The sequence below is a fragment of the Populus euphratica genome, unplaced genomic scaffold, assembly GCF_000495115.2.
Source record: "Populus euphratica unplaced genomic scaffold, PopEup_1.0 scaffold49.1, whole genome shotgun sequence".
Lineage (NCBI taxonomy): Eukaryota > Viridiplantae > Streptophyta > Magnoliopsida > Malpighiales > Salicaceae > Populus > Populus euphratica.
In genome coordinates, this window is record NW_011499875.1 from 764,056 (window position 1) to 790,745 (window position 26,690).

At 34.0% G+C, this 26,690-nt stretch overlaps 2 protein-coding genes across 2 annotated transcripts; one reads left to right on the plus strand and one right to left on the minus strand.

Annotated features, from left to right (window-relative positions):
* Window positions 1–4,356: 4,356 nt before the first annotated feature.
* Window positions 4,357–14,614, minus strand: LOC105128333 (uncharacterized). Its single transcript, XM_011029946.1, has 2 exons — window positions 11,203–14,614; window positions 4,357–7,378 (listed from the first exon to the last, which is right to left on the minus strand). The coding sequence occupies exons 1-2, from the start codon at window positions 14,038–14,040 to the stop codon at window positions 4,424–4,426; spliced, it is 5,793 nt and encodes a 1,930-aa protein (XP_011028248.1). The 5' UTR covers window positions 14,041–14,614; the 3' UTR covers window positions 4,357–4,423.
* A 4,056-nt stretch (window positions 14,615–18,670) lies between these two features.
* STRS1 (DEA(D/H)-box RNA helicase family protein) lies at window positions 18,671–25,800 on the plus strand. The gene is made up of 13 exons (XM_011029788.1): window positions 18,671–19,371; window positions 19,537–19,661; window positions 20,278–20,385; window positions 20,941–21,021; window positions 21,866–21,944; window positions 22,747–22,832; window positions 22,908–22,964; window positions 23,074–23,141; window positions 23,863–23,931; window positions 24,375–24,468; window positions 24,867–25,031; window positions 25,143–25,235; window positions 25,458–25,800. The coding sequence occupies exons 1-13, from the start codon at window positions 18,789–18,791 to the stop codon at window positions 25,548–25,550; spliced, it is 1,701 nt and encodes a 566-aa protein (XP_011028090.1). The 5' UTR covers window positions 18,671–18,788; the 3' UTR covers window positions 25,551–25,800.
* Window positions 25,801–26,690: the final 890 nt, after the last annotated feature.

Genomic DNA, 26,690 nt, shown 5'->3' on the forward strand with positions numbered 1-26,690 from the left:
TTTTTGTTTCTTTTTTAAAAATAAAAAAAAAAAAAAAAAAACGAATCCAAACTAAAAAAATCAAATCAAATTAAAAAAACCAGGCCAAACTAAAAAAAATCTAGTCAAATAAAAAAAATCAAGTCAAATTGATTAGAATTATTTTTTTTTTTAAATAACCAAAACTAAGTTGATTTGAACCTGCTTCAATTCTTTTCAACAAAATCAATTTTAATTATTTTTTTAAATAAAAATTAAATTGAATAAAAAATAATCACCTTTAGCAATAACAAATATGAACATTTTTATAATCCTTTAGTTTAAAAAAATGCTTTTTAAAAAAAATATACATAATTTTGATTTAATGAATACTAATACCATATATAATTGAAATAAACCACCAATTTAAAAATGGTTCATAATTATTATAATTTTAAGTGAAAATTTTTGAACAATTATTAGTGAAAAATAATTCAATTTATGTCCTTAATTTTTTCTTAAGTTATCAGCTTGGTTTAAAAATTAAATAAATAAATTATTTATGACTATCAGAATTTATATTAAATTATTTTAAATTCAAAATTATTTATTTAATAAAATTAAAACTTTTCATAAAAAATATATTGAGAAATCTTAAAATATTATAAATTAATTAAATAATACACAAGCAAAGCAATTGATATGAGTAAACATTAATTAATAATTGATAGGCTAGAGGAGGATTGCTTAATGTGGAAACGGACTCAATTGAAATGTTGAATGTAAAAAGACTAAATTGTAAATAATGACTCATCGTACGCAAAATCTTTGCCCAAGTTTTAGCTGCGCTCACGGGTTAAAACCTACCGGAATTTCACAAATTAATATCATTACTATAATTTTCAAAAACTTTTAATATTTTTTTTCATTGTTCTCTTTTCTTGTAACTAAATCGTGGCAGGAAGATCAGTATTTTTAATGTATTTTTACACTAGGATATTAACGGTAGTATTTAGTATTATGATAATCATTTTTTAAATGTTTTTATTTTAAAATGATAATCATTTTTTAAATGTTTTTATTTAAAAATATATTAAAATAATATTTTTTTTAGATAATTAAATTGAAGGTCAATTACTTTCAATTTATGGAAGGATATAATTGAAAGTTAAGGGACCAAAGTAAAAATAATGATGAAACTATGTGGCTTTTTTCAACATTTTCCTGAAAATTAACTTTTGTCCTCCTGCTTTTTAATTGTTAGATTTTTCAAAAGTCTGGATCATCGTAGACCCTTTTAACCAAGGTCGTATTCCCCAATCCTCCCGTGCCCACCACTGAAACCGCTTCACGTCCAGATTTGGTCCCAAGAAGCCGCTCAATCGCTCTGCTTTTTGCTTTTTGAACAGCTCCTTCAAGTAGAAGGGCATCCCTTTGACATTCCATCGTAGTTGATGTTGTTGGAACTTGAACCATGAACCATTATGTTATTCTTATTGCAGTATCTCCGATGTGACTCTGATATACTGATGACTCTGGGTTTGATGCCTTGAATTTTTGAAGCAACTCGACGCCGAGCTCTAGCATCCTTAACAGAGCGACAAATTTTCCTGAAGCAGGGAAAAACTCCATGCCCATTATCATTGGCAGGGCATAGCCTGATCAATTCATCAAGTGCGTCCTCTGTGTCATAAGCTACATCTCCTACTTTCTTGACCAGCAATTTGAGTGCAGAATCACTTTCCTCCATTGCATCTGCAAGTCTCAGGAAGGCTTTCATGTTGAACGCAAGTTCATCACTAACATGCTTAGCTTCATTCTTCACTGTTTCCAATTGTTTCCCCTTCTCTAGGAGGAAAGTCTCCAAGCTTCGTGAGCAAGAAGGTCACTATCCCTTCAGACATGGCTCTTTCATTGTTCCAGGAAGTGTTTCGGTAACTTCAGGGAGCGTAACATTGGTGTTTGAAGTTGTGGCTGTTCTGTGATTCTTGAGAGTTCGCTCTCTACTTGTATAATGCCACCGCATAGCTAGATACAAGTTTGAGCTCTTCCTTCATGAATATAAATTTTACTAGTCAGCGAGTTCTTTGCTTGAGAGTGCACGCCAATCCAAATCACCATCAGCAAAGATATTCTGTAGTTGTTGTCTACGTAGTTCTATTATTTGCAAGCTCTGTGAAATTCTATCGATCCCGTCGTCAATCTGCCAAGTAGCACATTAGTTCTTATCTAAAAAGGCAAATCCTCTTACTTTTCAGGTGTGAAAGACTCAAAGTTCAGGTACGCATTGTAGACTAATTATTTAATGGTTCCAAGAAGTTCATGAAACTAATCTTCCTTTCTTCCCCTACAATTTCTGTTAAGAAAATGAAAATTTACCATCTTTTTCGAAGAAAATATCACATGCTAGTCAGGCTGTACCGAGGCACACGGAAGGGAGATAAAGCAGTCCCCACAAGATGACCTCATCGAGGCAATCTAGGAGAGGCACCTATGGGCATTTATCTACAACTTTGCTGCTGATATCACCTTGCAGATGTTGAAACCAGAAACAATCATCATCTTTGTACAAGAAGCTAGTCTGGTTGGATTATTATTATTATTATAACTCGAGGGTACTCGTATGAACAGACTAGATTAGTTCCTTCGATTAAATTTAAAAAAAAAAACTTCAAAACCCGTTTTATACCGATGGAAAAGCATCATTTAAAGTTTTGCTTTGTCAATATATAACCAGCCATCTTTAAGTTAATCTAAAACTTGGCCAAGCCAAATGGTTTGACACCACCGTTAAGATTCTAGAATCTAATATATTAGAAAAATGGGTGGAAAACGATGAGCAATATATGATTATTCAAGGAAAGCTTAGCGATAAGAAGATGAGAACTTTCAGGACAGGAAAATAAAAGGGTTCAAGGCAGCCTGTCGTTTTCCCCTTCTATACTGGAATATGTTTTCAAGCTGAGACACCATGGATAGGTAGCTAAAACCTACCTAGCAAAATAGCCTTCTCCAAGGGAGCCTCATTTATGCTGACGCTGCTTGCTTTCAGCGAGTAACTTGCTCTACAGTCCTACCGACAAAAATCCACATCATGCGCAATTCCTAGGAATCTTTTATGCAATATCTATAATTTCTTACTTATCTTCTCGTTTAAGATTTCCAAGGAAAAAAGAAAGGGAGATTAAAGGCTATCTAAGCGTGTAGTTGTTATTATTTTTTAAAAATATTTTTTATTTAAAAAATATTTAAAAAAATATTTTTAAAATCAGGGTATTAAAATAATATAAAAATACTAAAAAAATATTAATTTAAAATAAAAAAAAATAAATTTATTTAAAAATATTTTTAAAACACAAAATCAAACAATATCTACAAAACGATTCAGTAACACTTTCAAGTTTCTTTTATTTATTTAAACCACAAAAAGCTTTGTTTAATTAATTAAATATTGCATTTTGCACTATATCTGTACGTAATTACACTTCAAAATTAGTGGATAAATATTGCTTTTTGTATATGTATCAAAATATCAAATTGTCTTTAAAATCATATAATAATAAAAAAACTAAATAAAAGTATAAATAAGCCAAGTTATGGAAATTTTAATTATAAAAATACTAAGCCATTAATAGCAAGTTATGGAAATTTTAATTATAAAAATAATTGAGTCATTTTACCATGTTATAAAAAGTAAAATATCAGAAAAACTTCTACATCCAAGTTAAATAATTTTTTAAAAAGAAAATTAAATAATTATATGTATTATATATTTTAAAAAAATTAAGTTGTCCCTAATCAGTTCTAAAATGATTAGTGGTACGTTTGAAAAGATCTAATTGATAGATAACTTAGTTGGGCAAAACATCAATTTTAGTATTCTAATCCACGTGGAATCAAGATATTTTTAGTGTACATTTCCCATGAACTTCAGGTTTTTTTATCTTCCTAATTCTTTTTATTATGTAATTAAAATGAGAAAATATTTATTTATTTTCGTTTAGTTTGATAATAACGAATGAACCACGTAAATTCTAATGCCCTTCTAAGCCCATGTTAAAATTTTCTGGGTAGAGAAACGAAAACATAAACCAGTGAACAGTGGAAAGAGTACAGAGCTAAAGCGCTTTTCATAGAGGTTTTAGTTTTCTTTTTAATTACTACTGTTACTATCAATGAAGGACCATTGCTGGTCCATCCTGGTAGTTTGCCCAGCCGTTGTTGAAGAAAATTCCACTTGAATCTTGATCCACACCTGGGAGGAATTGAATCTGCGATATGCAATTTATTCACACTATCGATGCTCGATCCCCTTTCCGAGGGAGCATAATTAGTTAAGCGTTAAGACAACTGATTACACTGAGCAAGGGAGATGGAACATAAACATAAGCTTGTTAATGATTTATATATATACATTGATCAATAGAGACCAGGCAGTATTTGATGAGTCAATAGTAATCACACATTATTTCCAAGTATAATTGCGTTTGATCATTCTAGGAGTAAGCTGGGCAGAGTGTTTGTCTTCTAACTTGGCACCCAATGAAGAGAAGATATCCCAATTACCATTATTCCAGTAGGTAGAGTAGACATCAGACACATGTGCAACCTTCAAGTAATCTCCATCTTCTCCATTAGGATGCAGACTCATGACTAGTTCTTTTGGCATGTCGAAGAATTCCAATACTTTCAGCGTACTCAAGTGCTCAATGCCTGATGGCACCCTCCGCAGTGATTTGCAGCTCTGGACTATCAGCTTTTCTAGACAGGGCATTGCTCCCTGCTCTACATTTATCATCCTGAGCCTTTCTAGTTTATTTAACCCCAAGAACTTGAGTCGCTGAAATCCCTTGGCTTGAAAACACAAGAGCTCTCCATTGTAGACCTGTACTAATTCAAGATGTACTAGGTTGGGTAAATGTTGAAGGGATAGAAGTGGGTCGTCATTCAACTGACTCCATTTTAAAACCAACCTGACCAAGCTGTCCAGTGAAGATATCCAGTCTGGTAGCTTCTTCATACGTCCTCCCAAGTACAATCGTTGAAGATATTGAGGAGGCGATGCTACGTAGTCGAGATCAATAATCTCGTTTTCTGTGATAGAAGTAGCAGACAAGGCACGGAGATTCGTCAGCCGTTCAACAGAAGAACAGAGAGCCTTCCCATGTTTTTTCTTCAACTTTACAATTCCTAACTTTCTCAACTGTTTCAATCTTCCCAGTTCGAACATAAGATTCCTGCCTTGATTTGCCTCTACGAAGCAAAGCTTTTGTAAGGATAGTAGACGTCCAATTTGAGCCGGGGCCTTGAAACCGTATTTGGTGGGGATCCGGTCACCAGAATCAATTTCAAAACGATACACCAAGAGGTAACAAAGTTTCTGGAGCTTCCGAATCTCAGCAGGCAATTCAGAGACTAGAGCATGTTTCATATCCAACGTCTCAAGATTCTTAAGCTGGCTAATAGTACTCGGAATAAAATTTACTTTGGTATTCCTCAAACTCAAGTATTTTAAGAGGAAGAGACTGACAATTTCCTTGGGAAATTCCTTTAGAGGTGCGCCTTCCAGATCCAACACATGAAGCAGCCTGAGACGACTAGAAAACAATTTGCGTACAGGGGACTCATAATTACAATCTGCCACCCAGAATGCAAGCAACGAACGAAGTCGAGAGGCAACTTGTCTTCGTTGTTTATTTGGCATAGCATTATGGATTGACACACGGCGAACCTTTTCTGGCCATGTAATGCCTTCTTCCCTGGCGATTGCTACAAAGCCTTGGTCTTTTGCCATTGCAATCATAATCTCACGCAGGAGGTCATGGATGCGGCATGTTTTGACCCGTCCATCAGTGGTTGTCTTCACCACTTGAACCAAGCTTCTCTTCATGAGCTCATTCAGGTAGTCTTGTGCTACTTCCTCTACTGTCATTCCTTCTTTGCATTTGACAAATCCTTCAGCTATCCACAGTCGAATAAGCGTCATACGCTTGATTCGGTTACCCACAGGGAAGATGCTAAAATACAACAAACAAGATTTAAGATAGTAAGGCAAATCGTTGTAACTGAGTGACAGTATTTTTCTTGCACTCATCAGCATGTCATTTTCTTCTAATCCAGCACCAAGGCTACGATGTACCATTTCCCACTCGTCTATTCTGCTCTTGTCCTTCGTTGCCAGAACACCACTAATTGCCACAATTGCAAGCGGCAAGCCCTCGCATCTATCCAGAATTGTTTCTGAAACACTCTTCAAATGCGGAGGGCAAATATTATTCTGAAATATCTTTTTACAGAACAAAGTCCATGATTCTTCTTGTGACAACGGATTTAAAGGGTAGACTTTGTCAGGGGAATCCATGCATGAGGTAGAGGCAACTTCAGTATTTCGTGTGGTGACCAATATTCTGCTACCGCAGTTGTTGTGTGGCAACGCATGCTGGAAAGCATGCCAAGCACTTGGGTGCCACACATCATCCAAGACTATCAGGTATTTCTTCTGTTGAAGGAATTCATGGATGACACTTCTTAGCTTATTGTAGTCCATGCTGTTCACACCTTTTGGATCTGGTTTTCTATGGGCACGGAAGAGTTGTTGAATCATGTCTTTTAAGAGGTCTTCTCTCTTAAAAGATTGAGACACGGTTACCCAAGCACGGAACTTGAAGTGTTTCTTCATGTTTGAATCATCATAGACCTTTTTCACCAAGGTTGATTTTCCCAAGCCTCCCATTCCGACCACAGAAATCACTTCACGTCCTGGTTTGCTTCCAAGAAGCCACTCAATCAATTGCTTTTTTGGTTTTTCAATGCCCACCAGATCAGCTTCTTCTATTAAAAGGGCATCCCTTTGACATTCCATCCTAGGGATGCTGTTTGAGCTTGATCCTTGAATCATTATATTATTCTTGTTGCAGTATCTCCGATGTGACTCCGAGATACTGATGACTCGAGATTTGATGCTTTGGATTTTTGAAGCAATTCGTCGCCGAGCCCTTTTATCCTTAATAGAGCGAGCAATTTTCCTGAAACAGGAAAAAATACCGTGCCCACGATCACTAGCATGGGATAGGCTGAAACTATCAAGAGCATCCTCCGTGTCATAAGCTGCATCTCTCACTTTCTTAACCAAACATCTTAACACAGGATCACTGTCTTCCATCGTATCTCCAAGTCTTAGGAAGGCTGTCATGAACTCTAGTTCATCGCTGATATACTCAACTTCACACTCAACTCCTGCCAGGTTTTTTCCCCTTTCTACAAGGAAGTCTGCAAGCTTCGTAAGTAAAAAGGTTACCACGCCTTCAGACATGGGTGGTTTTACTTTTAGTTTTCCAGCAAGTGATTCTGAAACTCTAGGGAGTAATTTAATACTGGTGTTCAGAGTTGGTGTTGGTTTGTGTTTCTGAGAGTTCACTCTCTATTTACATAGTGTTTTTGCACATATATATACACACACATACACACGCTTTCTAGAAAAGATCTCATTGGTTGCTAACAAATTATATTCATAAAGGATATATATAAATCTGGACGAGCACTTCCTTTATGAATATAATTTGTTAGCAACCAATGAGATCTTTTCAAGAAAGTTTAGGACACTCCAAATAACCATCAGCAAGGTTCTTCTGTACTTGTTGACTAAATTTCACTATTTGCAAGCTCCATGTAACTTCTCTTCAGTCATACCAATATTTCAATAGCTCCAAAAGGTTCGTGAAGTCAGTTTTCTTTTTTCCCTTTTAGTTTCAGCAAAGAAATGAACAATTTGCTATTTTCTTCTCAGTAATTTAAGACCCTGCTGTTATCAGATGCACCTGGGTTCTTAAGTCCATTTTGCTGAATCCTGAATGTGATGAACTGAGGTGGCCTTGTCCATTTCTACACGGTTTAACCTTCTGGATGGTTGCCACTTTGGCAGCTTTAAAATTAATGTAAAACTTGACCAAGACAAACAATCTGACGCCCATCATTAAGATTTTATAATCGGCTTTAGCGTATATTTATTAGAAATATTCGGTGGAGAACGACTGGCAATATGTGATTATTGAATGTGCATTGAGGAAGAGACAAAAGATAAGTTTAGCACTTCAGGACAAGAAATAAAAGTGATGAATGTATAAGTTAAAGACAGCAATTAAACAAAGACTACCAAATATTTTAAATAGATGAAAGGAATCGTAAGTGTGAACTCTAAATTTACAAGTTTATTCCTTCTAAAAATAAAAATAATAAAATTTGTCTAGTTAGGAGATTACAAAACTTTCAATAGATTAACTAGGAAGCAAAAACAAAAATTTAAAATTACAAAAAAAAATTATAAAATCTAAAATAAACAAAAAATTCAAAGTAAAAAGGATAAACTATAAAAATTAGGGGTCTCGTCAAGATTTTTGATATGTAAAAATTTGATAATTCACCTAATAACTTGAAAAATAACAACTTTTAAAAATTTCTTTAAAAATTTAAGTGTATTTTAATGATATTTATAGTTTTTCTTGAACCGATATTTTAGCCAAACATATCTAGATTTCTGGAGCATCTTAACCTAATCTACTTATTTATAAATACATCTGCTAAATAATCTTTCTTCAACGCCTATTTATTTCGATCACTACATGCTCGTACCTCGCAACTCAAAATCTCCGCCCGACTAGGTCATTCTAGCTGAGACACCAATGGGAGGTAGTATCTATAAAATAATAGCAAACCCAAATTGGGCTAATTTTATGCTGACGCTGCTGAAAGAGCTTGCTCTCAGGCAGTGACACAATGCTATCTCACATCACCATTATCAGATGCTTTAGAAGTATCCTATTCTTAGACTACACAGAATCAAGTGTAAAAGGAATCTTCAAGTAATAAATATTAGAATACCCTTTTCTTTTCTTGTTTAGGCAAGCACTCAAGTCAGATTCAAATCCTTTCGAGAGTAAAAATAAAATAAAAAATACAGAACAAGGATAAGATCAAGATTTAGTTAATTCCGGGTCTCTGTCTCTCTCCGTGGCAAGCCTTGGATCCAGCTTGGCATTTGAGCCATCAGGTTATACTAACTTTCTTTAGAAAAGAAAAGCGGAAATAAAAGAATAAAAACACATAGTAAACCCTGTGAATTTGACTTCTCAAACATCATTTTGGATAACCATGCGCAGCGGCTAGTCAGCATTAACCTTTTCTCTGAAGGAGAAGGCAAACTACTAGTTAAATAACACCAGGAAATTAGACAGCAGCACTAACCTTTTAAGGAGAAGGCAGGCTCCTAGTTAAAGAACGCTAGGAAATTAGACAGCAGCACTGACCTCTTAAGAAGGCAAACCACTAAAGAATTATAGTGAAGTTTCTGCGCAGTCTTCGAAGCTATGTTTTCCCGAACACTTCTTGTTAAGAAACTGAGAAATTTTCAATCATCCCCAAAAAATCTTGAGACGTGATCATATCATATGGGGGAAATCTATGGGATTACACAATAACATTTTTATCGAGTTGGAGAGATATGCAGCTGATCATTCACCTTGGCTCAAGCACAAGCTTCCATACGTGATACTTACATATATGACACTTTAAGTCCTAATCCAAAAAAAAAAAATATTAAACTGTGGGGTTAAATATCGATTCTTGTATATAAGTCACTTAGATTTTTTCTAGATTTTTTTCAGATTCTATATTTTAATTCTTTTTTTTTGTTTATTTCTTTTATCTTTTTAGATTCCTGGTTATTTTTAAAGAGATTAGATTTTTTGACTTATTAAAAGTCTGCGTAAACCTCTTAAGGAGATAGTCACTATAAACTTTATTTTTTAGAAAATAAAATTATAAATTTAAAGTTTATGCTGCAATTATATTCACTGATTAAACCTTTTGTGTTTTTTTTTTTTAATATTATGATTTTTATGTTATTGCTGTCCTGCTTACCGAAACTTCTGCCTCCGCCTGCATTAAGTAACTTAGAGAATTCTTTTTGTTGGTGCTTTAATTGATTATGGGTTCTCTGTATCTCTCTCTAATGCAATCTTACATGTAGATTTTATATGTATAAATCTTAATGACAAGCTATAAGTGTTGGATACAAATTGAAACAAGAAACATTACTCCCTTAAGACAAGGGGGCAATTGGTTGCAACCCTTATTGATCTGTTTTTGTATCTTATCTTAAAGTCTGGGATCCTCGTTAGCCCATGAGCTTGTTTATTAGGGCATCTCAAAGGATGTGCTGAATGAAAAAAAAACAGAAGATAATCTTTTGGCATTGATCTTTTATTTTGTTTTTTACAGCTCTAATAGAAAATATCAAAGAACTATTTTATTCAATAGTTTAACTTGTTAGGTAAAATTTTTAAATATAATTTATATTATTTTCTAATATATCATTTTAAATAAAAGTTATTTAGACTTGAAACTTGTATAGATCTATATTATTTTATATTTAATTTAAATAAAAATTATTTAGACTTGAAACTTGTATAGATCTATATTATTTTATATTTAATTTTTATCAAATAAATAGGGATAGTGAGATTTGAACTCGTAATCACTTGATCACCAAGATTCTGATACCATGTCAAAGAATCATTTCACATAATAGCTTAAGCTTATTAAATAAGGTTTCAAGATATGATTTATATTATTCTCTAATAGAAAAACTATATTGAAAAGGTAAAATAACATTTTTATGTTGAAGAACTATTCTTATATATTGGTCAAAAATGTTAAAATTTTGTTTAATATACTTTTATATCAAAGAAGATATCAAAGAAGGGTTTTGATTGGAGTTATATGATTTTGTTATAATCAATAATACCAAATATATTTAAATACAATCGAATCTTCTAAATGAGTTTTTTTACCATCAAAGTGCCTATAAATAAAAATAAAAAACTATATTTATACTATTAAAAAATTATATTACTAATTTGACTCTTAAATAGGCTGCGAGATGCTCTTAGTATGCTATAAAAAGCTTGGCAAAGACTATTTCAAAAGCTGAAGTCAGAAAGCTTTTTATATGATATATAGCAGCCTCGTAGAAAAGTCAACCCTAACTCCACACTCCTCCATCGACACAGATTATTTGAGTATTAACGAGAAATATTCACAGTTTACACAGCACACCGTACACCAAATTAAGAGAAAACAACAGAGAACGAAGGGAAGGAAGACAAAATAAGAGATATGCTTATTCATGAATAATTTACAATCACACAGATAATTTAAAAATACTTTATAACAAATCAAAACATGTTATTTCCAAATATAGTCGCGCCTGCTACCGCTAGGGCTAGACAGGGCACAATTTCCATCCTCTTTGGTTAATAAAGTGAAGTAATCCAGTATACCGTTGTTCCAGTAGGTGGAGTAAACATCTGGAACATGTGCAACCTTCAAATAATCTCCATTCTCTTCACTGGGTTGCAACGTCATGATGAGTTCTTTTGGCATATTGAAAAATTCCAATACCTTTAGCGTGGTCAGGTGTTCAATACCTGATGGCACCCTTTTCAATTCCTTGCAGCTTTGGACGATCAGCTTTTCAAGACAAGGCATTGCTCCTTGTTGAACAGTTATCACTCTGAGACTCTCTAGTTTATTTATGCCCAGGAACTTGAGACGTTGAAATCCCTTAGCTTGGAAACACAGCATCTCCCCATCGTAAACCTGTACAAGCTCGAGGTGTAGTAGATTGGGCAGATGCTGAAGAGACAGCAGTGGATCATCACTCAACCGACTCCATTTTAAAACCAACTTGACCAAGCTATCCAAAGAATGCAACCACTCTGGTAAACTCCGAAACCGTCCAGTCAGGTACAATCGCTGAAGAAATCGAGGAGGAGATGATAAGTACTCCAAATCAATAAATTCACTGTCTGTGATTGCAGTAATAGATAAGGCACGAAGGTCTGCCAGCTTTGTAACAGAAGAACATAGAGCCTTCCCATGTTCCTTCCTGAACCTTACAATGCCTAACCGTCTCAACTGACTCAACCTTCCCAGTTCCAGAAGAAGATCACCGCCTTGATTTGCCTCTACAAAGCAGAGTTTTTGCAAGGATTGTAGACTTCCGATTTGAGGTGGTGGTTGGAAACCATATTTGGTGTGAATCCTGTCATCAGAATCAATTTCATAACGATACACCAAAAGGTGGCGAAGTTTTCTGAGCTTCAGAATCTCAACGGGCAATTCAGAGATTTGAGTATGTTTTAGATCCAACGTTTCCAGATTCAGAAGCTTGCTAATGGAGCTTGGAATGGAATTGACATTGGTGTTCCTCAAACTTAGATACTTTAAGAGGAAGAGGCTGGAAACTTTGCTGGGGAATTCCTTCAGAGGTGCTCCTTCCAGATCTAACACATTAAGCAACCTCAGGTGACCAAACGACAAATTAGGCGCAGGAGAGTCAGGACAAGAATCTGCCCCCCAAAATATGAGCACTGAACGAAGTCGAGAGGCAACATGTCTTCGTTGTATACTTGGCACGGCTTTATGTATTGATACACGACGGGCCTTTTCAGACCACATCATGCCTTCTTCCTTGGCTATGGCTACAAAGTCTTGGTCTTTTGCCTTTGTAATCATAATCTCGCGCAGAAGGTCATGGATGCGGCATGTTTTGACGCGTCCATCACTAGTTGCCTCTACTACACGAGCCAAGCTTCTTTTTATGAGCTCATTCAGGTAGTCTTCTGCAACTTCCTCTAATGTCATCCCTTCCTTTCCTTCCACAAATCCTTCAGCTATCCATAGCCGAATAAGTTTCATCCGCCCAATTGGATTACCTACAGGGAAGATGCTGAAATACAACAAGCAAGATTTGAGATAGTAAGGCAAATCATTGTAACTCAGTGACAGTATTTTTCTCGTACTCATCAGTGTGTCGTTGTTTTCAAATCCAGCACCAAGGCTGCGATGGACCATTTCCCATTCGTCTATTTTATTCTTGTCTTTTGTTGCCAAGACACCACTGATTGAGACAATTGCAAGTGGCAATCCCTCACATCTACCGAGAATTGTTTCTGAAACATTCTTCAAATGTGGAGGGCAAGTATTGTTCTGAAATATCTTTTTGCAGAACAAAATCCAAGATTCTTCTTGAGATAATGGGTCCAAAGGAAATACCCTGTCAGGGAAATCCATACATGCGGTAGAGGCAACTTCAGTATTACGAGTTGTGACCATAATTCGGCTGCCACAGTTGTTGTTTGGCAAGGCATGTTGGAAAGCACCCCAGGCACTTGTGTGCCACACATCATCCAAGACAATCAGGTACTTCCTCTGTTGCAGAAATTTATTGATCTCTGTCCTTAGCTTATCATAGTCCATCTTATCCACACCTTTAGGACCTGGTTTTCTGTGAACACGAAAGAGTTGTTGAATAATGTCTTTTAGGAGTTCCTCTTTCTTGAAAGATTGAGAAACGGTGATCCAAGCTCGGAACTTGAATTGTTTCTTCACATCTGGATCATCGTAGACTTTTTTCACCAAGGTTGACTTCCCCAACCCTCCCATCCCAACCACAGAAACCACCTCGCGTCCTGATTTTTTTCCCAAAAGCCACTCGATCAACTGCCTTTTGGGTTTTTCAATGCCCACCAAATCAGCTTCTTCTAGCAGAAGGCCATCCCCTTGAGATTCCAGCCTAGAAATGCTGCTGAAGGTTGAGCCTTGCCCCATTATATTATTTCTGATCAGGTATCTCCGGTGTGCTTCTGAGATGCCTATTACTCTGGATTTGATGGCTCGGATTCTTGAAGCTATTTGATGGCGAGCTCTTAAATTCACGAAGTAGTCGAAACTTCTTAGGAGAGGAGCAAAGAATCTTCGTCCACGATCATGTGTAAGACGCAGCTTGAAATCATCAAGAGCATCTTCCATCTCATAAGCAATATCTCTCACTTTCTTGACCAACACTTCAAGGCTCGGGTCCCTCTCTTCCATGGCATCTGCAACTCTTAAAAAGGCTTTCATGAACTCCAGTTCATCACTGATATACTCAGCTTCTGTCCGAACCCCTGTCAAAAGCTGGCCCTCGTCTTCGAGAATTTGAGCAAGCTTCGAGAGGAGAAAGCTCACTGAACCTTCAGCCATTTTATCCCTTGCTTAAATAGCTAGAAGTTCGGGATCTGCTTGGTTACAAGATAGAGTTGGTTCTGTTTGACAGAAATTAATTGTATCCGAAGTGCTATTCTAATATATGCATTAGATTTGTGACAGGAATGGGTATGTAAGGGTATTTCTTAAAAGAAGGCTGGAGATGGGATTTTTGTTGTATGTATCCGGACACCAAGAATTTAGAAGCAGCTGGTTTTGTTCAGGGATCAGGTTAAATGTCAGGCTTGGTTGTGCTTTTTTTCCCCCCTCAAGGAATGGAACTTGAAGAGAAGGTTGTTTTGAACTGTGATTTTGAAACTCCAACTTTGGGCTTATATAGTTTGTTCTCGCATTAGGTCAACCAGCCGTGGTTGTCCTAGGAAATATTCAAGATCCCTGGTGATCAGTTATCCACTCACCATCCAGTCACTTGTTTGCTTGAAAGCATAGTTTACTCAGAATTTTCGTAAGCAGGAATATAGATCTGTAGTTTTTTATTGTCTCTTCCAAAGATTGTAAATTCCATGAAATTCTCCAATTTGGCTTAAAGCTATGCCAGCCTCAAAACTATGTGGCCATTTCTACCAATTAGAGTCCAGAAAGCGTAAATTACTTGCGCAGGAGAGTTAAATGATTGATGACCTCTCACTCGCTGGAAGTTCCAAGCAGCTACTTTTCTCTTTCGTGGAAAACTCCATGGGCTGCTGTCAAAATTGAAATTCCAAGGATCGTTTTCATGAATGATGAGGCACCTAGGAAGCCTAATTTGTTTTCTTTCCTTTTTTCCAGAAAGGGATGAAAAAACCATGTTTCTTAAACTCAACCCAACATAACAGTTTTACTCGAGAAACTCATGACCTGGAGCCTGCACTGAGAAAGTGGGGACTCGAAGCCGGACTCAAACCAGATTTCTAGTCGAGCCAAACAAGTTGTTGAGGTAGTAAAACCTGATTAACCAAGCCATGTTTTCAGTGACTTACTTGACCTCCAAAACTAGTTGGTCAATCCGATATAACTCAATACCTTTTCCAAGTACTTTTCCTGAAATACCACCTGAATAGTTCCGTTCGCGAGGTTGAAAAGTTCAGTATTTTTTCGAGGAAATTGCAGTTATGAAAACACATCCCTCAAACAAGCTACAACGTCCTTTTTCTCCTTATCAGCAAGAAAGATTTTTAAATATAAATTGAAACTCTCGAAAGCTACAAATGACAATATTCTTTAAAAAAAAGAGAGAGCCTGTAAGCTGATGGCTACCTCGCCATTGACATGGCACTCTGTTCACTAATCAATAGCCAGATGTTACCCCATATTCAATGTACATTTTGACCATGGAAACATCCTTTTCATCACTCATCACCGCCAAGACAATCCCAAGAGCATTAACAAGTATATTAACAGCAAATTATGAACTCTGCTATTACCAAGTTCCACTTATTGCGAAATTACAGGACAAATATTCATGCAAGAACGGCGCCCTTTGACATCGTCAAGAAGTTTGATTCTGTTTCCCTTTCTGTAACTTGAATATTGCCAAACTTGCCAAGCAGTTTAGGTTTAGGTTATGAGATAACAAATCCGTCCATGCTTTCTCTGGAAGATAAAGATTGACTAATCTCAATTGTTGGAATTGCCCAGCAGTGTGTTCCCATTTGATGGCAATACTTTGACCGTACCGGCGGATGACACCTTTCAGATTCACGGTTAATTTGACAAGTCATTAATAACCAATATCTCCTTAATTACGATGAAATAATTATCTCTTAGTCATAAAAATTTTCCAAGGGGATATTAGTCATAAAAGGCATGTAGTAGTAATACGTATTGATCATCTAGTACATAACCAGTATTATTGTTGATTTTCATAGCAGCTTGTATGTGTATAGATATATTAATTTTTATTTTATATTTTTGAAGACACAAGGTATCACTCTGCTTTTGTGCATGAGACAGTTTATTTGGAAATTCTATTAAATTGGTGTTTTTTTAAAAAAATTAAAAAATGTTTAAAAATTATTTTTTATATTTTTAGATTATTTTAATGTGCTGATATTAAAAATTAATTTTTTTAAAAAATATATTTTAAATTATAACTATTATTACAAATCAGTTCTTAGTTACTGCAGCTCATAGCCCAAGAGTTTCTTGTTTTTTTTTTTTTTTTTTTGTATAGCCCAAGAGTTTCTTATTTTTTTTTTTTTTTTTTTGTTTGGTTTTTATTTGACATGAGGGTTCAAACTTGAGACTCGTCTTGTAATCGTCGCCCAACAAGAGCATAAAGCATGAAACTCAAGAGCCCTCCCCTAAAAAATCGTGATTTTGCAGATGGCAGCTCTCTCTTTTGCTTTACTACTAGCCCCGGTCATGACCAGGCATCCTTTCTCCTGTTCATCAATTCGGCCATGAGGATTCAAACTTGAGACTTCTCTTATTAAATAATGTAGCTTTACACATTTATTAGTATATCAAAATAATGAGCATTAATAGTTTATACAACACGTAATTTTCACCATATATAATTAAATATTGTTTTGATTTCATAAATAAATCAAGCCGCTATAAATTAAATTCAAAGAAAGATCTGGAAATTAATTTATTTTTTTGTATGAATATTTTAAATAAAGATTATACAATATCATATATTTTAATAAAATCAAATATTTATACATATGTATTTGCTTAATTTTTAGACACTCAAATTTATATATATAAAAACATGTCAAAATAAATTATAAAGCTCATAACCTGATATTAAAGAAAAAAATTAAAAAATAAACATTGAGTTTGGTTAGCAAATCCACATAACCCATGAACTAAGTCACACGGTTTAACTCGTCAAATCTGTTAATCGAGTTATAAAAGTCAAAATAAATTATAAAACTCATAACCTGATATTAAAAAATAAAATAAAAAAATAAACATCGAGTTTGGTTAGTATTTATAACCCGTGAACTAAGTCACACGGTTTAACTCGTCAAATCTGTTAATCGAGTTATAAACTTTACTAGAATCAATAAATTGATTTTTCTCAAAAAATATTCTTTATTTAACTATATTGTAAAAAAAAATCATAAAATTAAACTCCACTCTAATACTAGGATATTTGTCTAAGATCGCGATAACCTTATAGAAATTGAATAAAAATTCATGAAATTCAATTCTCAGTCAATTCAATTTTAAATGATAAAATAAAAAACATATTTTTTAACCAACTAAATTCATGAATTGGATCAACTCGGATTAATTCGCCATATTTATAAACTGGTTAATAGACTCCATAAAGTTTAATATAATTTTTTTAGTTATATAATAAAAAAATATATGATAATAAAATTAACTTCTATTCCCAAAACAAAACATGCACAATTCAAAAACTTACTTGAAAATAAATAAAATTCAATAATTAAACAAAGAATAGAAGAATTAAATACAAAAAATAAGAAGAAAAAACGTAATAAATTATTTTTGTAATTCATAGTATAATGAATAAGATTGAATAATATTTTTTTCACTCTTTTTTTTTTCTAAATCTTAATTATACATGTGTTCTATAAAATACTTTTTTATTAATATTGTCATCATATTTTTATAATCATATTTTTTTTACTAAGTATTTTTCTTGGTGGATTTTGAGGATGCACCTTCCACCTCAACCTAGCGTATCTAAAGGAATTTTTTAAAAAAATTCCTCTAGTTACAGGCTCTTTTAAGGTCCTTGCCTATGATCATATCTATTATACCATGTTATGTGCTGCTATATGAAATTATATACATCAAACTATTTGATAATTAATTACCATGCTAGTAAAATTGTTATAAAACTTATAATTTAAACCAAAAAATTTCTTTAAAAAATAAAAAAATTAAGAAACTAAATAAATTGCTTAAGAAATATTTTTTTCAAAAAAACCACACAAGTATCATAACAAAATGCAAATAAAAAATAATATCAAACATTATATAAATTATTTTAGTAAATAGAACTAATAAATAATTTAATTAAAATATAGGCAAGATAAAATCTAATATACTTGAAATAAAATAATCAAGGTTGGTTAATTTTAAAACATGTAAGGCTATTAACTATGTAACTAAATATTGGGTAATTATCATGTATAAAACAACAAAATAAAGTTAGTTAAATTTAAAATATCTAAGATAGTTTTTATTTTTAAATAAAATAAGCTTTATTTTATCTAAAATAAAAAAAAAACCAATTTTCATATTTTTTTAAAGTGAAAATTATTATAGATTTAAACTATTTTATATAATAATAATTTTCACTCTTCACAGTTAAGCATCTAATTGTTAAAATCATGATACAATACTTTTTTAATATTTTTTTAAACAAATCAATAATTTTTTTTAAAGCACCTTTTTTTTTTTAAAAAAAAAAAACTGTTGGTCATTCCCTCGAGATTATAATTAACAAAAAAAAAAAACAGTTGGTCATTCCCTCGAGATTATAATTAACTCATATGAGTCACATTACCAATCAAGGCGTGGGAGTAATAATAATTATTTATTGTTTTTTTTCCCCTGAAGTTGGGCTCACAAGGTTCAGCCCATGGACCTCAAAGAAGGCCTAAAATGAGTTAGTACTTCATACGTAAATCCGACAAAATCGAGACCCAAACTCTCAACATCTAAAACCCTAGAATAAACCACCTCCTTCCCCTTGAAAACTCTCTTGGCTTTGGTTCGCTCTGCTCTCACTTTGCAGCCTCTAACCTACAACAACAGCCATGGGTAAAAAGATTCGAGAAGCCAATCTTAACGGCGAACCGATTGCCCAACAAGAAGCCGCAAATGGTCACGAGTCAGATAAAAAGAAAAGGAAGAATAAAAACAAGAATCAAGAACCTGAATTCCAAGAGACGCAGAAGGAAACAACTCTAAAGAGAAGGCTTGAGGAAACCCAAGACCAGGAAACCGTCAAGAAAGAAAAGAAGAAGAAGAAGAAGCATGAAGAAGAGAATGAAGGTGAAATCCATGAAGGGAAAGACAAAGAAAGTGAAAGTTTTCCAGAAAGTATCAAGAAAGATAAAAACAAGAAGAAAGAAAGCAAGAAACAGGAGGAAAATGGGAAAGAAAATGTAATTCATGAAGTGAAGGAGGAAGTTCAGCCGCAAGAGAGAGTAGTGGTGTCTGGGAAGGATACACAAGAGACAAAGTATGCGTCTTTAAAGTCTTTTGCTGAGGCGAAACTGCCTGATAATGTGTTGGAATGTTGCAAGAATTTCAAGAATCCATCTCCTATCCAGGCTCATGCTTGGCCCTTTTTGTTTGATGGGCGTGATTTTATTGGGATTGCAAAAACTGGATCAGGTAGATTTTGTGGTTTTATTTTGTGTGTGCTGAAATTTGATTTTGTTGTCCATCCGTTAATTATTTATTTCATGTGTTTAGTGTGGTGAATTTAAGTTTTATATGTTCATGTTGTTTGAATAATTTGAAACTAGAAATAAAATTTGATACAAATATGTGATTTAGGTAAGACTTTGGCATTTGGGATACCTGCAATAATGCATATTCTGAGCAAGCGAAAGGGGAAATCAACAAAGGGGGCAAATCCACTTTGCCTTGTGCTTGCTCCTACAAGAGAATTAGCTGATCAAGTATGTATTTTATTTCCATAAGCTATAATTTTAAATTTGTATCCCATAAAAAGCTGGCATATGCATTTTGCAGTTTCTTCCTTTGAGCATGAATTGTAAGAGGTATTCAATCTTCTACTATGCAAGTGAAGATCATTTGAGATTCTGCAGTTGAATGATTTCAGCAACATGGGTGTTGCTACAATTTTTCTGGGCTCATTTTTCGCTGAAGCTACAGCAGAGGTTTTAAAACTTCGACAAATGCTTTTATTTTTCCATCAAAAGAAAACCGACTGTCTGCTTACGAATTGAGACCCTTTGTGGGTGCCAGCAGGCAATTACACCTCATTTGATTGTTGGAAGAGGATGATGGCATGTGTAAAAAAAATATAAAGCCAGTGCTTTACCTTGAAAAGAAGATCAAATCGATTGTCATTGACAACATGGAAACAAATATGTTGGTTTGGGTAGAAAGCATTTGTATTGATTTTCTCACCCTCTTTTTTTGTTTCCCTCTTTTTTTGCCAACTTCACTATACACTATACAAATGATCTTTTAAAGTTAAAACTTTTGATTTAATTTGATTTTTGAAGCTCATTGGTAGAAAATGGGATGATTCTTTATCTTCTGTGACAGATTTCAGTTGTTTTACGTGATGCTGGGGAACCTTGTGGTGTGAGATCAGTTTGTATATATGGAGGAACTTCCAAAGGACCTCAAATCAAGTCTCTGAAGGCTGGCGTTGTACGTTATTCTATTATCTCTCTCAAACTACACACTAAGACATGCATTTTCTCTTTCTTTCCCATACACACACAAAGACCGCATAAGTACGAACTTGTCAGCATGCTTTGTCCAATGTGTATTATTTTGATGCGGGACAAGAAGATTTGAAGAAAGAAAAGGAGAGAAAGGGAAGAAAGAACAGAAAAAAGAAGCTTGAGAAGAAAAAGAAACGGAGCTGAAAAAGAGAAGAGAAGGGAAGGGAAAGAGGGAGGAGGAGGAGAAATCCAAAGATTTCTCTGAATTCATCATAAACTGTCTACAATGTAAAAAGAGCACATATAGATAGTAAAATCCCACACAACCAGCAATTGGGCTTATAGCCCACTAAAATAAAATGTTCAACAATAACAAAAATCAAATTGAGCTATCCTCTGTCATCAACAACCATACATGTGTGTGAACTTTGTCTCATGTGTAGTGTCCACACCATATTTCCAAAACTTATTTATTTGCAGGGTGACATTTCCTGTTATCATTATTTGTTTACAGTATTCTTTTCTCTTATATGCTCAGGATATTGTCATTGGAACCCCTGGCCGTTTGAAGGATTTGATAGAAATGAATGTATTACACCTTACAGAGGTATCTTTTGTGGTAAGTTAATCAATAACTGCTTCCCCTAATTGCTATTTACTGGATCCTTTTTTATTTGCATTCCATAGCCTAATGTTGGTTGCTTAGCATGTTATCTTATTGTATCGAACTTGAAACTGAGTGACTCCTCTAACCAAATTATATATGAGAATACAACATAAATTCAGGATTGCCCCAAGTGGCTCAGATAAAGTTTACAAGGTGTTGTAATGGATGTGGATGCTCAACATATAGGATATCTATCATTTCCAGCATTGCAGTTTAAACTATTGTTGATACATCATGCATGCTGGAGGTTTCTGTCTAGTTGTTGGAGAGTTTGTGGTATTGTGTAAAGAGCCCTTTGCCTTGTGATGGTTAAGTTGTTTACTCTAAGGTTTCCATTTTTCCAATATTCCAAGAGGTTAATTTTAATGTTTTGTTCCTGAACTGCATCATCGTTATTTAAAGCAAACTCATCTCTTGGTTTATGATCAAAGTTTTATTTAAAGATGGGGGAAAGACAATGACTCTGAGTTGTTTTATAAGTGTGTTCATTTTTCTCCCTTGTCAAGAAGAATGATGGTTATGTACTCTAGTGTCTTTGTTGCAGTTGCAAGCTTCATTATATTGTCTTTTGTTTATCTCTTATTGCTTTAGTAAATGAATATATTTTTGTAGTATTCTAACTTGAAAGAATTAAAATTGATTTCTGTAGTAAATGAATATATTTGAATATATTCTGTAGTAGATGAATATATTTGTACATGAATATATTAATATTGCTTTAGTAAAATTGATTTCTGTAGTAAATGATTATATTTGCAGCATTCTAACTTGAAAGAATTAAAATTGGTTTCTGTAGGTTCTTGATGAAGCAGACAGAATGCTGGACATGGGATTTAGACAGGAAGTTCGTTCAATATTGAGCAGCACATGTTCTGGTATGTGGTATTAGTATAAGATACAGTTATGTATGGAACTGCACAATCACTTCAAGACAACAATCCAGCTTTGAAATTCCTTGAAACTCTAGGCTCAGCACCGACCTACCCCTGGTTACAGTTTTTCCTCCATAACCAGTGATCAGTTGCTGACATGTATAAGACACTGATATATCTCCTTGGGAGAAATATCCTTATTCCCTAGTTGACCAATAGGTAACTTGGACATTTAGATTTTAACTATCTTCTCTCCATTTTATATTTCTACTCTTTTTCGGTAAGATTTTAATGCAGAAATGTGCATTGAAAGCCCCCGAGTAGGGAAACCTGTACTTAAAAGGTACAAAGTAAAACCTCAAAATCAAAAGGCTTAAACTCTAGACTCCCCACCCTGAGTTCTTTTAAAGGTATGGAAAGAATCTAACACTTGCTCCCTCCTTTAAGAAATAAATAAATGAATAAATAACTTTCCACGACAAAGTCTTAGCCCAAAGAGGTTTATTTTGAGTAAGCTTGTTGCATTACGTCAAGGTGTTTGTTTGTTTGACTCCTGTGGAACTTGTAATAGAACTTAAGGCGAAATTAGTTTAAGAGTATAGAAAAAGAAGTAATAAATTCCACTTGTTAGAACTTTATTGCATGAAAAATAAGAGAAAGTTGTTTAGTCGATGTTATTTATCTTCTTACTTAAAGTGTTATACTAAAGTTACTTGAAATCATTTTAATTATTACAAGCCCAAATAAACTACATTTGTAATGCACATGTATTTGACTGTTGGTACAAATCTCAAAACCTGTGCAGCTCGCCAAATGATAATGTTTAGCGCTACATGGCCTTTAGATGTTCATAATTTGGCAGAAGAATATATGGACCCAAATCCTGTTAAGGTGTGGCTCTTTGCATATCATTCCATAACATATTTGCTGTTTTCTATATGCTCTAAAACATGAGCTCCATCTCAGGTGGTTGTAGGTTCTGAAGATACAGCTGCCAACCATGATGTAATGCAGATTGTTGAGGTCTAGTTTCTTAATGCCCAGCAGGAGGCCCTTTTCCACTATTCAATGTTTCAATTAATAGAGAGAGATGTTTGTCCTTATATTTACATAATCACTTCCATAAATGCAGGTATTGGACGACCGTTTGCGTGATCAGCGTTTGCTTGCTTTGCTAGAAAAATATCACAAATCTCAACAGTAAGTTTGCTATTTTTTTACTGGATTTTGTAAAATTTGTTCTACAGACATATCTTGGGTTAATGCCTGAGCTATTAGGGCGATAGGTTTTTTCAACAGTATGTTTGATATTTCATTACCATCTTCTTTTGTTTTGATGAATGACCTAAAAGGGATTTTATTGGTTTTAAGAAGCTGGTGCTTAATGAGTGTTCACTTTAAGAAAACAGTTATCCTAAGTTCATTTTAATTTTCATCTCTATTCTAAATTACTTCACCGTCAAAAACTAAGAAAACTTTTGTTCTCACTAATAATTTTCTAAGATAGAAAGCTAGGACCATGTTTGGATTATTTTTAAAATGACGAATGATGAAGAGATCAAATGACATATTGACTAAACAGGCCCTTGTTTTTCTCTAAAGTGGAGAATTTGGAAAAGAACTAAGTTGCTTTTTAAAGAATCTTGTTTTTAATTTTTAATTAGCAAATATGTTTTCCATTTTCTGTTTTTTTAGAAAATTGGAAAATTCTCTGATATTATTCATGAACTAATGCCTTCTTTCCTCTAGTTGCATCTGTGACACTTTTATTTTACAAGTCAATGCTATCCTTCCATGGTTATCTGAAATGGCCTCTGTATCTCCATGCTAGATTATGGAAAACCTTGAATTTCCATATTTTCCTTGATATGCCTTGAATATTCATTCATGGTGCTTATTCATGGGTTGGGCCTCTAATCAGGAATAGAGTGTTGGTTTTTGCCTTGTACCAAAAGGAAGCGGAACGTCTTGATGGAATGCTAAGAAAAAGGTACACAAACATTATTTTGGTTATTTTTCTCTTTTTGCTAAGTCAACATTTTTCTAGCCAGCTGCTGAAAGTACAATTGGAAAATCAATGCTGACTTCAATAAGCTTGTTTTCACTTCTTTTTCTTTCTTTTTTGAACTTTGGGTCAAATTGAACTTAGCTGCTGAACTTTAATTTTTTTATTCAAGTATCTCAAACTATTTTTTGATTAAATATAGGTCTTTCCGTTAATTTTGATCATAGATGATACTTTAAAAAAATGACATGTCAAAAAAACACGTGATTTGAGAAGAAAAAGTTAATGGAGGGTCCTACCTTTTACCCCCAAAAAATAGTTCATGGTAATCAAATAAAAAAATTAAAGTTCAGTGCTTAAGTTCAATTTGACCCAATTTTTAGGATAGTTTTGGGTATTTTAGCCTTTTTTTTTAACTTGTTTTCTAGTGGTTGGAATGTTGTTTCCATTCATGGCAACAAAGCACAAGAACAACGAACAAAGGCATTGTCATTATTCAAGAAGGGCAGCTGCCCTTTGATGGTACGTTGAACAATTACAGTTTTTCAAGTATCATAAGACAGTTTCTCATTTTAAGGTGTGTGCGCTTGGACATTTAGTACTTCACTTATGGAACAATTAGTTTGTCTTCAATATGCTTTTCCTTTTTCAATAATGTAATGTTAATGAGGGGGACTTGCAAAAGTAACAAATCCTCAAACCATGTTTATCTTGTTTATATACAGTTTTTATGCTGAAAATGACGTGTAAAATTTATCTTTGGGATCAGTTGTCTCTTAGGAGCCACTCATTGTAATTTGCATGAATGCCTGTCATGTGTATGAACCTTATTATTGTAATAGTTTTCTTTAAGTTCATGTTTGGTTTTGCTGGCAATTGATTAGAATTTCGGGTGTTCTCTCACATCCCTATATCTATAGGTTGCTACTGATGTGGCTGCTCGAGGATTGGATGTTCCAGATGTAGAAGTAGTAATCAACTATACCTTCCCACTCACCGCAGAGGATTATGTCCACAGAATTGGCAGGACTGGACGGGCTGGCAAGAAGGGTGTTGCTCACACATTTTTCACGCATCATAATAAGGTAATATTTAAAACCTTTTTGGTACTGCTGCTTAAATTCTTCTATCAAACTATCAAGTCATTGATTATGCAATATTTTGGCCATTATTTTCTCATCTGATGTTTATTTCAGGGGCTGGCTGGAGAGTTGGTCAACATTCTTAGAGAAGCTGGGCAAATCGTGCCACCTGCCCTTTTGAAATTTGGCACTCATGTGAAGAAAAAGGTTCGCATTTCTATTCTACATTATCCACTAATGTTCTTACATGATTATTCAATTTATGAACTGCAACTTATGTCATGTTCATGCACATTGAACTAATGTCTAATGAGATGGCAGAAACATAATTAGCCTGAAGTATGAGCTGGTCTCATTAATTTGGGTACTTAGCGCATTATGAACCTCCGTGGTTGTATTCATCATTCACAGTGCCTTTTCTCGTTGCAGGAGTCCAAGCTATATGGGGCTCATTTCAAAGAAATCTCTGCAGATGCTCCAAAGGCCAAGAAAATAACTTTCAACTCGGATGACGAAGATTAAAGCATATGGTCTCCAGATTTTGTAAGATGAGCAATGAAACAAGTATACAGTATCGGTTATCTATTATTTAAAGTGGTAAAAGCTGTTCTTTCTTTCAGTCTTTTTCTTGCCCCCCCCCCCCCCGCTTCTTGCCTCTTCTTTTTGCTCATTTACATAGGTGAGGTATTAGCAACATTTGATTCTTTGGCAAATTTTCAGTAAAATTAATGTCGGTTATTGGATTTAATCCACTCCGATTGTCTTTATGTAACTCTCATTTAGTCATGTATTTTTCAGCCTTTTTTTATCGTGTTTTCAACCTTCATGTGAAGAGTCCTCAATCAATTTGTTTGGTTGCACTGAACGTGATAAATGTTCAACACTAACATTAATCAAGCTCAATAATAAAATCGTGTGTGTGTATTGATGTTGATATCATCATATAAAAAAAATTAATTTAAAACAAAAAAAATCAAAACTTTATAGAAGTACGGTTGGACCATCAAAACAATAGCTGTCTAAATATTAGCTTCGAAGGCTTTACTGTAAGCTTCGAAGGCTTTACTGCAATGTTGTTATTGTGATCCAAGTGCAATAGAAAGCAGGTTGCTCGTTCAATGAACCAAGAATTGTTGAATTTCATCATCCTAGTAAAAACAAGTGAACTTAAAATAAAATTAATATGTTTCTCTAGTGCCAATGATAATAATAATAAAATATTGATTTAAAAAAGATCACATGGGAATAAAACGTACAAGCTTCTTAGATTTATAAATATGAACACTAAATGATAAAGATGTGGGAGAATATAACAAACATTATTCAATACTTGAGTGGATATGGATTGATAATAACCTAGTAAATTACGATCTTTTTTCTTATCATGTATAAGACTTAAGGGATTATAGAGCTCAACATACTGCTTAAATGTTTTATATTATATTGGATATCAAGCATGGAGAATAAGGATAAATATCTTGAAACTCTTATCCTTGTGTTCCGTGATGAATTTGAGTTTAGTGATATAGTTGGTTGCAATATGACTAAACCTTAATATTTAACACACTGGACTCTTGAACTCATCTTAGATACTTTATTAATGATTTATTTTTTTATTTTTTTTAAAGTTGGGTATTACTAGGATTAGGTTATGAGGTGGAG